We start from the raw sequence: 18,503 nt of genomic DNA, 5'->3' as shown, positions 1-18,503 counted from the left end.
CTTTTTTAAAAGGAATTGTTTATCCACTTAAATGTTGGTGAACATTTGGGCTACTTTCCGTTCTTGGCTGTTGCAAGTAAAGGAGCTAGAACATTTTATACAAGTTGTTTATCTCATATACACATTTCACTGCCAAACTGTTCTCCAAAGTGATTATGATTTTACAGTGGTGTCAGCCAGTTGGTCTACATCTCCTCACGTACACTTGGTATGGTTAGCCATCATAGCTATCACTAGTGCTATAGAAACAAAGACACTTCATATTGATGTAGCATTCCTACAACAGACAAGGCAGATGCTTGCTAAAACTTGGTTTTGTATTTCAGTCTTGTTCTTTTAGTGTTATACCTGGTGATCTTATGGTGCATTCAAAGACTATGAAAGGAAACAAATGAAGTAGGGATATCCTATAACGAGTATGAAACATTTTATTTTTGGAAGTGTTTGGTAACCTGGTCAATGTTTTTACCTTTTAGAAAATGGTATCTAATGAATGTTTTTATGGATGGAGTACAAAAGATACTTTGCTTTCATAACTAGTGGAACACAGGGGAGTTTACAAACAAAATGAAAATGGTAATATCCATTTAAAGAAGTACAGGAACAAAGGGTATTTACTGATACTCAAGCTGAAACTCAATACTTGGGGTATTATTATTTTGGAATTTTGCATAAGGGGTTTCATTAACTTCTGACATCCTTGTGTCATGGCTGAAACCACTTGAGTCACTTCATTAAATTTCTCTACACAAGATTTTTGGCCTGGTTTATTGTGTTTTCCAGATATGAGCCTATAGTGGAAGTTATAACAGAATCATGGATAACGCTGACTATTTTAGTTTACCAAGAGCACGTATGAAAGTGTTCACCATGCAGGAGTATGCAGAGACTCTAAATGCTGTCTGTGGCTTTAAATCTTCTTTTATTAGATGTTATTGCTTTTTCTGAAGGATCCAGGATTGGAATTCATATTGATCTCAAGTAGCAAAAAAAGAATGAAAACAACCTATCTGTAACATGTTTTTTTTTCCTTTCTATATAGTTCTATCAATTAATGTATGGAAATGTACTGATGTTAATCTTGAACAAGCCAAGTCAAATATATTCTTGCATTAAATATTTTTAAAATACTTTTAAAAAAAGAGAAAATGATATTTAATCAAAATGAATCCTGGATTCCCACTTGGAGTGGGAGAATATTACAGTTTGAAGCTGTGAGAAAAATTTTAACTGCCATTTCCCTTAACTCCCAACTTTCTTTTTTTATTAAAAACTTTATTTATATGTGGTGCTGAGGATTGAACCCAGAGCCTCGCATATGCTAGGTGAGTGTTCTACAGCTAAGCCACAACCCCAGCCCCCAACTTTCTAACGAGTTACACAATTATTATTTTTGTACAGTACTTTAAAGGCTGCTATTACAAGTTGAACCTATATCTTATTAGGGGCCTCTTGGACCTCTCTCTAGTTTAGGCAACACATTTAGCCAGTTAAAGTGAATCTTTATCACTTTAATCAGCCACGATGATCTGCTAAAATAGGACATGCAGGTAGGCAGAATGATTTTGATCTAGAAGCTGACCTAACAGGTAGTAGTAGGTTTTGCATTGGTTGCAACTGAATGAATAACAGGGCTTTTAAACCTGTTATTGTAGTTGTTGGTTGTGAAATTTAGGGAAACTCCTTGTTGCTACCAAAAGTTAGGTCCATGTAAAGTACACCAAGTGAAAAAAGATTCAGGTAAGAATTGAGGTTTCAAGATGAATGTTCTGTTCTACTGGCTAACCTTTTTAAGCACTGCTGGATAGGTTTTGGTGGTGAGTGGGTATGAGGTGAGGGGACAGAAAGGGAAAAGATAACCAGCACTGACTGCCACTACAGCAGGGAGTTAACATTGCTTCTTCTCATTTATGCCTCATAACCGCTTTTGTGTTGCAGTTTCATATTACTTGTCAAATTGTCTTCATTTGGTTTTGTTTCTTCTTGAATGAATTTTGGAAGGTAAGAGAAAGCTAGTTATTGGAAGAGAATGTACTTTTAGATTAAATGTTCTTGTTACAAATCAGCAATAAAAAAGTGAAGCCCTCGATGTAGAGTCATATAACTAGAACATACATACAAGGATGCTTCTTGTTCAGTGATTTAACTGGTTCATAATCCACTAAGTGGACAAGAATCCTCAAGCATGGAGCATGATGGGCAAGGTGTAGTAATATTCTGTTGTGATGACCAGCTCTTCTGAAATTATTTAGCACCCCACTCTAGTTTGTGCTCTGTCCTTTAAATCTTGTCCTTAGATTCATTCTCAGTTTCTCTTTCAAAAGAAAGCCTAAATCTTGCCATCTTATGCACTAATTTTTTGTATCCACTTTCTTAAATTCATTTCTGCTTACCAGATAATTCCTATATTTCAGTTGCTTTTCAGACCCCTGAAGGCGGATATGCCTTCACCATTACAATGACATTTCTCTGACAAAGACTGTCAGTGACTCATTTGCAGACCTATTTGGCCTCACTAAAACCTAGCATCATTAATGTTGTTTCTAAGTTTTACTTTTTGCCCCTCTTATATATTTTCCCTGAAGTAGTCTCTACACAAATGGTCTTAAATATATGTTTATAATTCTTTTTTTCTAAATATTTTTAGTTGTAGATGGATGCAATACCTTTATTTTTATGTGGTTCTGAGGATCAAACCTAGTGCCTCATACATGCGAGCCACAATCCCAGCCCTCATAATTCTGATAATATACAGCTCCACTACTGCTTTCTCCCAATCAGTTTAAAAACAACTCATTTTGCTGGACTCAATTTGGATGGCTCATTTTCAGCTCAGGCACTTAATGTCTCTTCACTTAAATCTTTTGTCACGATTGCTGTTTCCCTGTCTTGTAGAAAACTCCTTACCTAAACCTTAGTTGTTCTTTTAAGTCTCTGGTCAGGCAGCTTGCTGTGACCAGCTCATTAAAGGTTTGGCAGCAATGAAAATCCACTCCATGTGCTATATTCACCTAGATCCACCACATTCCTCCCCTAGGATCTGGGGTACTTGCATGCTGTGCTCTAAATCATCAAGTCTGTTGTCTGACCTAGGAATCACATGTCTTCTGCCAGCATTTAGGAAAATGTAGTTGCAAATATGGGTAAAAATCTTGTACTGCAGATATTGAAAAAAAGCAGGTAAAAGTTGTTTAGTACAGAAGTTATTCAGAGATAAGCCATGTATGGGTTATCTCTGCAGAGAACCCCACCATTATTCATCCTGTTCCCCTTTGAATTAAAGTTTCATCCTGCTATTGCTCTAGAAAAACTCTCCATGCCCTTTCAGGACAACACTTCTGCAGTTATCTTTAAATGCTAACAAAAGAACTGGGCTAGGTGTTTCTGAGCTCTGAATGACAGGAATCATGTCCCTTAAGCCTACTCATACCTTAAATCAACTCCCCTCCCTTTGAATGGGGTCAGACACCACAGCTATTGTCCCAGTGATGAGCAGGTATTCAGCAGGAAGACCATCTAGAAGTAATAGTTCCAAGTATAATCTGTGTACTATCACCTTAAATCACTCATTATTTTTATGCTACCTAATTATGAGCTCCAAAACACTTGAAAATGGTGTTTTCCTTTTGATGTCTCTTCTAGGATACTGACAAGGGGATCTCAATTTTTACCTTATACCTGAAGGGCAGTCTTTTTTGGTTTGGTGATTATACCAAGATCCTACTTATTTTAAATCACAAATACCTCCAGCTCTTGACTTAAATGCCAGTCTGTCACTTGAGTGTACATTCACTACCTAAACCACCTTTGGCCAGTTTCAGTACATATGAAGTTGTTCTACTTTGGGATACTAAAAAGAACTTTGAACTATAATTCTCCTTATACACATACAGTGAAAGTAGCATTAGCTTCCTATAGCGGTTGAAAGGAACTATCATAAACTCAGTGGCTTAACATGACAAAAGTTGGCCAGGTGCAGTGGTGCATGCCAATAACGCAGTGACCCAGGAGGCTGAGGTAGGAGACCACAAGTTTGAGATTAGCCTTGGGAACAGAAGACCTGTCTCAAAACTAAGGGCTGGGGATGGACCTCTATGGTAGAACCCACTGGGTTCAATCCCTAATACCATTAAAAAAAAAATCTTTTTTTCTTTTTTTAAAGAAGGTATGCCATTACACTTCCCATGTGTAATTTCCTCTCAATAAAATCACATCTGCAAAATCCCTTTTTGCCATCTTAGGTAAGGTTCCAAGGACAGGATGTGTATATTTTTTAGGGGACCATTTTTTTTTTCCTATCAGTATTTTAAACCTTACAAACATTAAATTTAAAATTCTGTCACTTTGTTTACAAGTCAAATTAGTAGAGGACTGGAGATAGAATGAATGATTACCCACCCCTTTCCCTAACTACTCCCAAGTTATTTTGTTATAAACAGAGATCATACAACACAATTTACCAAGACAGTTTAGGGAAATTATTACTTTTATAAAAATTTTTTTAACCAAACCAAGTTTCTTGGTTTGGTTAAACTATATGGTCCTCTTGTTTATAGACTGTCTGAAGGAACGTGGCTCTCTTGGCTCTCTGTAAAGCTTTGTTTCACAGTAGAAATGATGAATGCTTTCAGGAAACACCACCACTCACACCAACTTGTACGTGTCTATTTTCAAAGTTAATTTGAGCTCAAAAGAATGATTATCTAAAACTGTAATAAAAAGCTACCTATCTTACTGTTCAAAGAATACATAAAAAAGCTTGAACGTAATATTTATTTCGTGAATTTACATGTGAGGTCATTTACAAAGAAAAAATACAGACAGATGCAGCTTTCAGTGCAGTTTTCAAATAGTTTCACAACAGGCAATAGTCTGAGAATTTGGAATGACAGTATTGAATGGCACATGCTTCAGTTTCCTTTTTTTTTTTTTTCTACCCAACCCCAAGGAGAAAGAAAGGAGAAGAGTAGAAGAAAATGTCAGTGGTAATGTAAATGCAGCCATGCAAATAAAAACTTTTTTTTAAAGCCAGAGGTCATTCAGAGATGTATAACATTCCTATAGATACATAATTTAAGAACAACAACAACAAAAAGCACAGCTCTCCAGTTTTCCATTATCCCAATCTTAAATTATGTTAACAATCCCAACTAAAATCTGTCGGCGGCCTCAATATTTTCCAAAGACTGACTTTGGAAGAAGAATCATTTCTAATAGTTTCTAAAAAGATAGCATTTATAGACAAAATCTTTTTGGTTTCAACAGGATAAAGCACCCTTTTAAAGAGGGTAAATGTTCATTTATTTCCAACAATGTAAACTATAATTAGACTTCATTTCCAGAAAAGTGTAACATAAGGCTTGTTCTTTTACTATATTCAGACTTAAATAAATCCCTCCCTATCTGATGTCTAAAACAAAAGACCTGTTAAGAACACAGCCCTTCCCCCATATGAAAGATCCTTTTGCATATAAGCCAAAGGATGGTCTATAAAAGTAACAACTGGAAATACACTAAAGTGATTCCTAAGTAGGGAGGAGTACAGATAAAACCAACAGAACAAAAAATCTGCTGTTAGTATACCTAGTGAAGACCTAAAAACGGGCCATTAGTCCTTAGAGGTTAAGGTTAGCACAATACAAAAAAGCACTCTGCATGTATTCAATGTCTTTGAAAATACTGGCTCAAAATTCCTTAAGCACATGTAGCCATAGCTAAAGCACTATACCTGTCATTTCAAAAAATACTATGTTTTGAAAAACCAAACAAAAAATCCCCAAAACCCCTACAACTCTTCTGGCTCCAAGACTTACATCCTTTCTGAACTTAGCCATATTTTCTTCACTAGAAAATTTAAGCAAATTAAACACTCCCATAAACACACTCCATGTTTACTTGGGCTATACACATAACCTATACTTTTTTTTTAAAAAAGTATGCTTAAAATAGTACTACTGCAGAAAAAGTTATTGGCAATTATGAACACACTTCTATTTCAGCTTACCTTTTTTCCTGGTCCACTTCTCCATTATAGTCTTCTTGTACAGATTATCAATCAGAATATCTTGACTCCTGCAAAATTTACTGAATGAAAACCAGCTGTTGTAGACTTTTAAATTTCTAAAGTTCTGCAGAATCAGAGGCATTGTGCATGCTGGCAATGGTTAAAGGATCGCTCAATTTATTGTAATCCCAATTTAAGCTTTCCATCCTTAAAAAAAAAAAAAAATCAACTAAAAAGGATTAATTGAATATAAATTATTTATATACGTGTTAATTTAAAAACAACATATTGTAAAACTCATATTATACACAAACATATATTTATATATTTAAACAAAATCACCCAGAACATAATCCACCCCCACCCCATTAAAAAAAAAAAAAAAACTGAATCAACAAATCAAAGTTTTTATTTGCATGGCCAAATTATTACTATGCAACTTTGTTTTAATATCCCTTTAACAGGTTCTAAGCTTTTGTTGCACAGGGAATAAAAGCTGCAAGACTGTGAACTTCCTTCAACAGCCACGCCCACAACACCTAAACATGAAACAGGTAAAGAATGACAACACCACAAAGGGGAATACTAAGTTCCACCATTCAACACAGTTTATGAGTGTCCTTAGGGTTCAGTTGAAGAGGGGGTAAACTTCTTTTAAAAAGAACGTTAGTCTCCTTTCCCCTTGTTTTATAATGTTGGTGGTTTTAATCCGTATTTCTTTGCAACTTCTGTCTGGGCATGGGCAGCATCGCAAAGTGAATACAGATGAGCCATCTCCATTTCTGATTTGGCCAGGTTAATAGCTTTGTTGAACATGTCAATGGCTTTCTCCATGTTTCCTCTAAAAGAACAAAATGTTTAAAATTCTCATATTAAACAGGCATTTCACAGTATCTAATAAAGTCTATAAGTGCTGCTACATGAAGTCTGACAAACTAAGTTTCAACTATGATTCCAATAAGATAACTTCTTTCATAAAACAAAGAAAAGTGTCTAGCACAATGAAAACACTCAGGGAATGTTAACTACTTTTACGAATACTGTGTGCTTCCATTATACCTCTTACATTGTTTATAGCCCCTTAAATCATATAGGTTATTTAAAATCATAATTCTGTTTGGTTCCTCAAGTTTTCATGTTTCTGGTGAAACACAGGCTCCTTTAGAAAGCAGGGACCACCTCCGAGAACTGAAGCCTTTCCTTCAGGGGCCTTAACTTTGAAGGTTTATGCAAGCCCACCTTCTTTCTACCTCTCCTCTTACCACCCTAAGCCCAATCCCATGCACTTCTACTTCAGTAACAAAGGGACAAACAATCTCCATTCTTTGACTCTGCCACACACTCATTCCTGCATACAACACTCAGATTATTTATTGCCCATTTGCCTGATTCTGGTCAAATCCTCACCTTTGTAAGGCTTAGTTCAAATACCATATCCTCATGAAAAATATTTTCCCTTCCAAAAACAGGGAATGAGCTGCTTTACCAGCTATGGGCCCATAGTTCTATTTAATTCCATGCATAGTTAGATGAATGTGTATTTATTTACATCATAATCTTACTTTCAAGTTCCAGAACCTAGTATTATGGCTGATAATTACTGTTTTTGAGTAAACAGATGAATATGCTTGGGCAATAAGATAAAACTGACCTCTTAACAGTCTTAAGTGTGGCTAGGCTTTATACAGTTAATGAGAAACAATTGTTATTGTTTTAACTATGTAAATGTGCATACAGGTACGTAATCCAAAAATAAATACTTATAAAGTCTCTAGTTATATTTATTAAGTCTTCCAGTTAGACTCTAAGAGGAGGAACCTCTAGGGTGACCATATTTAACTCACTACAACGTATGCCTATATGATTGATTTATTTTTTTAAAGGGGTCTTTTTTTTTTAACAAAAATTTTTTTGTTTAATTGTTGATAAACCTTTATTTCATTTATTCATATGTGGTGCTGAGAATCGAACCCAGTGCCTCACTATGCCAGGCAAGTGCACTACTACTGAGCCACTGTCCCAGACCCTGATAAAAAAATATTAAAAAAATTAAGTCTAAGTTGTTGATAGACCTTATTTATTTATTTATTTATTTATATGTAGTGCTGAGAATTGAATACAATGCCTCACACGTGCTAGGCAAGCACTGAGCTACAATCCCAGCCCTGATAGACTTATTTTAAAAAAACAAAACAAAACCTTTATTTAGGAGTTCAGATATTAGATTAACAACTAGCAGATATGCTAAATACTAGCATAATCAGCAATTTTATTCATTCATTCACATTAGTTTTATTTAAACGTAAAGTAAGATTTACAGTGGAATTCATGTTTTTTAATTGTAGGTGGACATAAGACCTTTATTTTATTCATTTATTTTTATGTGGTGCTAAGGATTGAACCCAGGGCCTCACACATGCTAGGCAAGTGCTCTATCCCTGAGCTAAAATCCCAGCCCTTACAATGGAATTCTTAAAAGAACAATTAACTAAAATTTCACCAAACCACTTGATTAAATAAGGGGTCTCAGCAGGATTTACAAACACCTTAAATGCAAAGTCTTTTTATAGATTCACCTTTCTAAAAAGATTCATAGCTTTGCTCAAAAACAATTAAGAACAAATACCCTATTGTAGTAAGAGAATATGTTATTCAAATTAGAACTATTTACATGCAACTGTCAGTACAGAATGATTCAAAATAACCACACAATTCATTATTCTGTCTCTCTGTAGCAGGAAAAGGATCCCAGGAAGCCAGAATGATGGGGAATTAAGAGATACTGTGCAAATTCCTAACCAATGATAGTGACAGGATTAGCAATTCTGGCATCGGTGAAATATGGACTTGAATTCTGTATTTGTTCCTGACTCACTGTGTAACCATGTTAACCTATGTGTCTGGGCATTAGTTTCTGCACTGTTCACCCGAACTCAGGATTTTATATCCACCATCTTTATAAAGAGCGGGGTATAGATCAATTTAAGTAATATTTGGAAAACACTTCAAGTTCAGTACTTGACCTAAAATAGGGACTCAAATGGAAAGCAATGCCACCATTAAGATGCTGTACTACAATATGTCCCATGCTTCAACAATTATACCTGTAAACGTAGACCTTTAAAAGCAACTCTGGATATAAAACAAGAAGTTATGGGAAGTCAAGAGTTGGAAAAAAATAATTTGATACAACCCCAATTTGAAAGAAAACTCATGGGGGTTCAGAAGATGTTGCAACTTGCCTACTTGCTTGTTCCTTGTCTGCTGCTTTGTAGAATACAGATCTCATGGCAATCTGGCTATCAATCTTTCTTGTTCTATACTCCCTAAAATATTAGCACATTACATGTGTTCTTTTTTTTCCTTCCAACGTGAATCAGGTGAAAAGAGGAAAGAACACACAGATATTAGAGGAAGACTTAGTTTCTAATGCATAAATTTAACTTATACAACTTTTACAAGTGTGATTTTTAATTTTAAAAAATGATAAAATGAGGCAATTGAAAGTTACATGGTTTCAAAGGAAGCTTGCATCAATAGGCATAACTACATGTATGTAATGAGAACAACAAGGTATCCTATGGAGCTGCCAAAAACTTGCTAAGAACAGACTCTAGAATTACCTTTGCACTTCAATAGTTCCCATGGTTTCATATGCAAAATCACATTTATTATCAATTTCAATAGCTTTGCTGATAAGCTCCAAACCTCTATCCAAATCTTGCTTCCACTGAAGCTGAAGTAAACTGCAAATGCAAAAAAGCAGTCATGTGACCATGGCTCAGTATCAACAGAAACACAAATGTATTACACAATTTCCATCCTCAATAAATTTTATTTTGACTTATAAATAAAAACTACTCAAAGCAGTACATAATCAGCATCACATTGTGTGTGGATTTTTTTCCCAACCTATTACTAGTTTTATAGTCTAAGTTCCTTATTAAAGAGAAAAAAACAAAAACAAAACACATCTGGGCTAGGGGTGTAGCTCAGCAGTAGAGCATGAGCTTGTAAGGCCCTGGATTCAATTCCCAGTACCATCACAACAACACACACACACAACACAATAGTATCCAATGGTCTGGGATCCATTATTATTATTTTGTACCAAAGGATTGAACCCAGGGGTGCTTAACCACTGAACCACATCCCCAGCTCTTTTCTACATTTTATTAGAGACAGGGTCTCACTGAGTTGCTTAGGGCCTTGCTAAATTGCTGAGGCTGGGCTTGAACTCTCATTCCTCCTGCTTCAGCCTCCCAAGTCGCTGGGATTACAGATGTGTGCCACCATGCCTGGCTTGGGATCCATTATTGACTTGCCTTGCATTCCTTACTTTTTACATTTTTAAGCGAGGTTTCTTTTTTCTTTTTAGTATTTATTTTTTAGTTTTAGGTGGACACAATATCTTTATTTTTATGTGGTACTGATAGAACCCAGTGCCTCATGCATGCTAGACAAGCACTCTACCACTGAGCCACAACCCCAGCCTGAAGTTTCTTATATTTAAGTACACAAGGATAGAAATGCACACTCTGTATTTTTCCTATTTTGATATAAGTAATGTTTGACAGGATGCTTTGAAGTAAAATTGAAACCCTTAACCTAGGGTAAAAAATAGGACATTTATTAATTTTATATAAGAATGAAACAGCATTTATAAGTGTTAGGAAACTGTTGATGAACTCACAGATACCACAGTCCCATTCCTCAAAGGCCAAAAGAAACCCACTTTATTACAATGAAGGAGAAATTTAGTATCTTATTGGAACAAACAGAACCACAAAAATACATACCCTTTATGAACATATGTTGTGGCATTATCTGGTTCCAAATCAATACATTTATCATACATTTCATCAGCTTTACCAAATTGCTGTTGATCTGTTAATGCCTATGTGAGGAGATACTTCAGTTATATTAAAGAAACTGTTAACCTAAACAGTTAAGAGTATATTGTTTATTATTATTAATATTTACTTCATTTATCCATTCATTACCAAATTATGTTTTAAATAATTGTTATTTAAACTGATTTAAATTTTACACCTTAATTACTGGAGTTTCTAGGTGGCACTGGTATAAATATGAAATCTTAACTGTCCTCTCATTTTTGAAAGTATATGTAACCAGATAATTTGGGAAATTGTGGAATAAGAAAATCTTACTCTGAGTGACAGTTCTAATATTACAATCTCACAAGTATGTTCATCTGCTTACTCATAATTTATTATAATATATATCTTAAGGGCAATACTCACTTGGAAGGATAAGTTAATAAGTTAACCTGTATGTGTTAACTGTTAAGAGTCATTCCTTAAAAGATGACTGATAATAAAAGCAGACATCAAGTAATTTGAGGGTGGGGGGGACGGGACACTATGGGTAGAGGGATGCTCTACCACTAAGCTACAACCCCAGTCCTTTATATTTTTTATTTTGACATATGGTCTCAATAAATTGCCTAGATTGGCCTTGAACTTTTTGATCCTCCTTATCTAAGCCTCCCAAGTAGCTAGGATTATAGGCAAGCACCAATGCACCAGTAATCAGGTACTTTTACACAAATTTCATGGCTAAAATAGATTATATGGATACCAGATCATACTCAGAACTTTCAGAGTTCTTAGTGTTTAAGCCCAAGTCTTGAGGATTAAAAACAGTTAATGTATTTAATTATATTTGTGGAACTACTGGAAGTAGGATTTACATTTAAATATATGTGTATATGTATAAAAGTTACATTACATCTAACTATGTAAATAAAAAATTTAAAATTTCAGTGCAAATACACTGTCATAATGCGTATGCTAATAAGACAGTTCATATAAGTCAAGTCAAACCAGTTTTGAAGGTATAACACTGAAAGGGAATGTGCAAGTAAGAAAAGCTCTGCAGAAGCAGGGCATGGTAGCACACACTGTAATCCCAGTGACTCAGGAGGTTGAGGAAAGATCAAAAGTTTGAGGACAGTACTGGTAACTTATTGGGATCCTATCTCAAAGTAACAAATGGTTGAGGGTGTGTATCTTGGTAGAACACCCCTGGGTTCAAACCCCAGAACCACAAAATAAATAGATAAATATTAAAAAAAAAAAAACTTTGCAGAAAAGTTGTTGATAGTATTGGTTTCTTTAAAGCTACTCAGTGGCCTTTGCTACCTCTTAGCTCCTCACAGAAATCTGCACCCAAAAAAGCCCTTCTAAATTCCATGATGGTAGTGACACTTTCTCGTCTGTTACTAATTAAGGCATAACCCCCAGTATACCCAATCAATACAAATGTCATCTGATAAAAATGCACAATGGCCTTATTTGAACTTTGACACATTCTATAAAATTTTTATATGTAACTAACAACCAATGTTTCATATTTTATTATCCCAGGAACTATAAAGAACTATGACTAAGAAATAACATTATTTCAAACTGAGGTTAAATGACTTCTGGATTGTTTCATATCCCATAATTTCAATCCTGATAATGTAGTGATGTGACGGTCCCTCCCTAAATTTCCTTATAACCTGCCTCAAGACAGCATGAAGAAAACTGAAACTAAATTAGGCTACCTTAAGAATGGTTTCGGGGGGGGGGGGGGGGGAGAGACTTAAAAAGAAAAAAGAATGGTTTAGGGAGAGGAATCTATCAGGGTTATTAATTTTTAAATGTTTTTTGAGTTCTGTGATGTTTGTGGGGAAATAAACTCCAACAATTTTTGTAATAAAAAGAGTCAGAAAATCTATAGACTGATGAGATTGCCAGTTTATGCAGATACCAAAATCAATTTACAACTTGAAAGACTCAGAGGGGGCAAAGTATAACTGAAGCATTAAGAAGCTCATCATTTTTATTGAAAAAGGTGATTTGAAAATTATTAATTTTTCAATTTCAGACTCAACTAAAAGGTTAAATTCAAGTTTAAATTCTACTTTTCATAGCTTCAGTCCTATAACAATAAAGCATCAAAAATTTTAGACAAACCAAAAAGAAATTAAAATAAGCCATTAAATTAAATTAAAAAGCCTAGCTAACCATTTAAAAGGACAATGATTAAACAACAAGAAAATTCTTCCTATGTTGGGTACAGTGGAAGGTGCCCATAATCACAGCACTTAGGAGAATCACTTGAGCTCAGAACTTCAAGGTAGCCTTAAAATACCCAGCCTGGGTAAAAAAGTCAAGGAAAAATAAAACACCTCTCCATGAATATTTTCCCCATCCAATTACAAACAATAAATTTTCCTAAGGTAATTATTTTTTATGAATCAGATCCAAATGAAAACACAAAAGAAATGTGTGCCATAAACTTCACCACACTATGAGTTTAGGGTCATGTTTTCTCAACTCTGCAACATCTTAGCCTCTCCTGAGTGAATTAGACAATCCTGGGGGCCACGAGAAACAGCAAAAAGCTGCAATCAGGTAGCACTGTTTTCCATACTGAGATTCAGCATACAAATGCAGTTCTTTAAAAAATCACATTTACCTGAGCATACAGTGCATAGCCTTCAGCACACCTTGGAAATTTCTTTATGACCTCTTCAAAACCTTTCATAGCTGCCTGGATTTGTGAAGAATTGTTTCCTGTATATGCCTGGCGATACTGTTTAAAAAAACCAAAACATGTCTGTCAAACCAAGAATTCAACAACTTCTAGAACATATTATAGAAAACACAAAATTACATAATTCTTTCCAGAATAGCAGGTGATTTGTTATAATTTGTTGTGTCCAAAGGGTTTCAAGGAAATATCACAGCAGCAGGGAACCAAAGAGCTGGCCTCAAATTTGGCAATCACAGGTTTGCGCCAGTGTGCCCAGCTACATGGAGGAATTTTTTTTTTGGGGGGGGGGGGTACCAGGGATTAAACTCAGGAACACTTGACCATGGAGCCACACTCCCAGCCCTATTTTGTATTTTATTTAGAGTAGGGTCTCACTGAGTTGCTTAGTGCCTCACTCTTGCTGAGGCAGGCTTTGAACTCATGATCCTCCTGCCTCAGCCTCCTTTGCTGCTGGGATTATGTGTGTACCACCATGCCTGGCTACATGGGGGAATTTTTAACTTGATAAATTTTTGTCTCATTTTTCATCTATGAGTGTGTTTATGTTGTAAATGCAATTTCTTTTTTTAAAAGGAAAATTCTTTTAGGACTCTGGTTACTTAATTTTAATAAATTCACCTTTTCAGTTTTTTGTTTCTGAGTGTCAAAGAACAGTTCTATAAAGGAAGAACGAAGACAACAGTTATGTGGTCATGATTATAAACTACTTCCTCAAAATGCTTTTTTTTTCTATGCTGTTCTATTATAGAAAAGCAGACCAGTTCTGTTTAGGACAGCATAAACCCAGGATCAAATATCTGTCAAGATGAACTCAAAGCACCTAGAGAAATACAGGAGGTATATATGAGTTAACACATATGCTTATTAGTATTCTGTACCCCCTGTAGTCATCCTTTGGGTGAAAAACCGATTTTTCTGAAAGACAATGAGATACTCATTTCTGTTGACCCTGCAAATAAAAATAATTAGGAATTACAAAACAAAGTAGTACTTACCAATGCAAAACATTTCTGAGCTTGTGCCAGAGCAGACTCAGGTCTTAGTCTAATACATTCATCAAAATCTGCCACTGCTTCTTCAACTTGATCAAGCAGTATTTTCAGCTAGGGAAAAAATACATAAATGCAATTCAAAATAATTAAACTAAATGTCAATTAGGTACCTAGTGTCTCTTCTGTTATCATAGCTAATATTCAGTATGTAGTAATTATTCAATACCGAGTTAATTTGTAGAAACAATAAACTAACCTATAATTAAGACAAATGTTCAAGATGAATTAAGTAAAGGCCAATTCGAATTGTAAACTATTATAATATTTTTTTCACAGCTATTGGAAATGACGTAAGAAAATCAAGAAATTCTCAAAACTGGTTACCAAATAACTCAATCTATAGATCAGAACTCTAGGTAAGAAACAAATTTACCTGTCCTCGGTGGTGATAAACATCTGCATTCTGAGGATCAATGTCAGCAGCCATGTTAAAATCCTGAGTAGACAGCAAAGGCTGCTGCTGTTGCATGTACATGCTGCCTCTTTTGATGAGGGCGTTTGCTCGAAGCTATGGACCCAAAAGAAAAGGTTCATCATTACTCCCCCCCCCACACACAAAATTTAGTTGTTTTAAAAAACAAACTGATGGAATTTACATGCTACAAAGGTCATCCCTTTAAAGTGTACATGTCAACAGTTGTTTTTAGTATCACTTTAGTTGTTTTTAGTATCACTATCACTAGATTGTGCATGGATCATTCAGAATATTCCATCATCCCCCTCCCCCACCAAAAAAACTCTATACACATTAACAGCCACTCCATTCTCTCCTACTCTCTATCCCTTGAAAAAACCACTCATCTCCTTTTCATTTCTATGGACTTGCATATTCTGAATGTTTCATATATAACGTGGTCTTTTTTTTTTTGTACTGGTTCTTTCATTTAGCAAATGCTTTTAAAGTTCATGTGTGTCATAGCATATATTATCCATTCTTTTTTTATGGCTAAATAACATTTCATTGTAAAAATATATCACGTTTTATTTATCCATTCATCACTTGATGGACATGGGGGTTCCTTCAATCTTTAGTTATCATGAATAACAATGCTGTGAACATTCATGGATACATTTGGTATATACTGAGGAGTGAAATTGTTGGATTACATGGTAACTGTATATTTAACTTTTTAAGAAAGTGGCAAAAAGGTTCTACCATTTTACATTCTCACCAGCAACAGAAGGTTTCAATTTTTCTACATCCTTACCAATGCTATTATCCATCGTTTTGACTTACATCCTATTGTCTATTTTTACTATATAGCTATCCAAGTAGGAATGAAGTGACATCTCATTGTGGTCCCCCCATCACCATTCTGGAGACTGAACCCAGGACTTCATACAGGCAAGTGCTCTACCATTGAACCTTTTTTTTAAAACCCCTACCCATACCCCTTAATTTGAGAAAGGGTCTCAATAAGTTGTTCAAGTTAGCCTGGAACTCACAAATCTTCCCTGCCTCAGCCTCCCAAACAGCTAGGATTACAGCTATTTGCCAATATGCCCAGCTCTCATTGTGCTTCTGATTTACATTTTCCTAATAACTAATGATGCAAGCATATATATTTTCATGTTATTACTAGCCATTACAAGCCCTCACCAGATAAATAATCTATGAGTGTTTGCTCCCATTCTATGGAAGGTGTTTTTCTCTTCTTAATGGTGTCTTTTTTATACAAAAGTTTTTTTAAAAAATTTTAATTAGAGCAGTATAATTATACACAGTATTTGGGTTCATTGATAAAATTATATATACAAGGAATCTGGTTTCAATTCCCACTCCCCCTTTTCCCCTTTCTCTCGCCCCCTATTTTCTCTCCTCAACTCTAATCTTTTCAATCCTTTATTTATTTTTTATTAATGCTTTCTACATAAACATAAAGGTGAAATTCCCTTTGGTACCTTTACATGTGACTATAACATGATTTTGTTAAATACATTCCAAATTTCTTCCCCTTTCCCTTCCTTCCTCCTTCCCTCTTGTTCTCTTCCTTCAATTCCACTGATATCCCCCTATACCTTGATATCTGATCTCATCTCCAACTATCTTCTTTCCCTTATTTTGCTCTAGCTTCCATGTATCAAGAAAACATTCAACCCTTGATTTTCTGAGCCTGGCTTATTTCGCTTAGCATAGTTATCTCCATTCCTATCCATTTACCAGCAAATGCCATTATTTCATTCTTTGTGGCTGAGTAAAACTCTATTGTCAAACATAAAAGTTTTTAATTTTGATGAAGTCCAGTTATCTTTTTTTGGCTATTTGTGCTTTCAGGGTCATATCTCAGGAACCCCTGCCTAATACATTTACTCATCTGTTTTCTTCTAAGAGTTTTATATTCTAAGCTCTTACATTTGGAAATCTGATCCATTCTGGGTTAATTTTATACATGGCATATAGCAGACATCTTTACTACTTGTTGTTAATTAAAAGTTCTGATTAAAAAAACAAATAGGGGCTAGGGATATAGCTCAGCTGTATCAAGGTAGAGTGCTTGCCTCGCATGCACAAGGCCCTGGGTTCAATCCCCAGCACTAAAAAAATAAAAAAAATTTTGTTCTAAGCAACACTATGTAGGTCAATTACATGTATATATAAAACGAGAATGGCCCCCCACATTCTTAAAAAAAAAAAAAAAAAAAGTTTAATGCCCTGTTTCAAAAAAATAAAAAGGGGCTGGGGATGTAGGTCAGTGGTAAAACACCCCTGGGTTCAATCTCCAGTACCAAAAACAAACAAATAAACAAACAAAACCCCCCAAAATAATAGATCACAAATCTTCACAAATATCAGCAGGAAATAAATATAATTAGGAAGCTATCGTCAACTAGAAAATCTAATTTTGAAACTTTTACAAATTTTAAGCTTTAAAAACAACTTTTATATTCCCCAATATATGAATGATTCATTTGGAAGTGAAAGAAACTACTGAGTTCACTTAATTCAATGAAGAAACAGGCTACAGAGATTATAACACTAAGAAGGAATGTAGTTAACAGTTGGCTAAGTTGTGTCTTGTAGCACTAAGTAAAAGAATCATGTAATTCAAGATATCCCCATCTTAATTATGAAAATTATCACAAACACATTAAGAACACTTGGAAAATGAAAAGCTATCCCAACCACACAACTACAAAAAATTTCAGTATAGGTATATATCACATTTTTAGAATCATTTTTTTCCTTCCTATAACACAAAATATATTGTAGTTTTAGAACCTGTTTTTTTTTTTTCTTCCTATAACAAAACCTTTCTTCTTATTTGTTTAGTCTCATTAAACATGTTTATAATCTGGTATTATGGATCTCAAGCTACCTACAGTAGTACCAATAACATTGCTACATTATCCTTATCATTACCCAAACATAGTCCAATATAGTAGAAAATAGCTACACTGGGAAGCTGAAACTACTAGATGTTACAAAAAAAAAAAAAAAAAAAAAATACTTTCCTAGTTGAAGATACATATTATTAATATTTTATCTTTTAGATTCACTACTCCTATTTTTTCAGCATTAGGTATAATTTCATCTGAAGCAAAAATAGCCTTTTGGAGAATGACAAGTAAAATGCTAAAATAGCTGGCAAAATATCTATAAAAGCATCATTTCTATTTATTAAAATTTTCACATGCACATGCAGTTCAAAATGTACCTTCACATTAGCTTCTTTCAAACTGATGACCTTATCTAAATCAGGTTTGGCTGCATTGGCATTGCCAATAAGCAAGTAGAAGGTAGCCCGGAGTAATAATGCTTCTGCCATGTATTTGCCTTGAGCTTCTATTTCTTTTGAGCATTCACTTATGATTTTGTCATAGTTTTCTTCTTCCATGTACTGTTTGGCTTTTAAATATCCAGAACTGAAGATGAAAACAAA

At 34.8% G+C, this 18,503-nt stretch overlaps 1 protein-coding gene across 1 annotated transcript in view; it reads right to left on the bottom strand.

The window, feature by feature from the left end:
• Positions 1-4,754: 4,754 nt before the first annotated feature.
• The window catches only part of Tomm70 (translocase of outer mitochondrial membrane 70), a 33,718-nt gene continuing 19,969 nt past the window's right edge, over positions 4,755-18,503 (bottom strand). The window contains exons 6-12 of the mRNA XM_046455275.2: positions 18,279-18,486; positions 14,996-15,130; positions 14,566-14,673; positions 13,493-13,609; positions 10,804-10,901; positions 9,628-9,750; positions 4,755-6,845 (exon numbers count right to left, since the gene is read on the bottom strand). Coding sequence (XP_046311231.1) covers positions 6,692-6,845; positions 9,628-9,750; positions 10,804-10,901; positions 13,493-13,609; positions 14,566-14,673; positions 14,996-15,130; positions 18,279-18,486 — 943 coding nt within the window. The 3' untranslated portion in view covers positions 4,755-6,691. The remainder of the gene's footprint in view (positions 6,846-9,627; positions 9,751-10,803; positions 10,902-13,492; positions 13,610-14,565; positions 14,674-14,995; positions 15,131-18,278; positions 18,487-18,503) is intronic.

The sequence above is a fragment of the Marmota monax genome, unplaced genomic scaffold, assembly GCF_021218885.2.
Source record: "Marmota monax isolate L192 unplaced genomic scaffold, Marmota_monax_Labrador192_F-V1.1 WCK01_AAM20220418_F8-fsc00053, whole genome shotgun sequence".
NCBI classification, from domain to species: Eukaryota; Metazoa; Chordata; class Mammalia; order Rodentia; family Sciuridae; genus Marmota; species Marmota monax.
The sequence above is the reverse complement of the archived record's forward strand: the minus strand, read 5'-3'. Positions and strand labels throughout refer to the sequence as shown.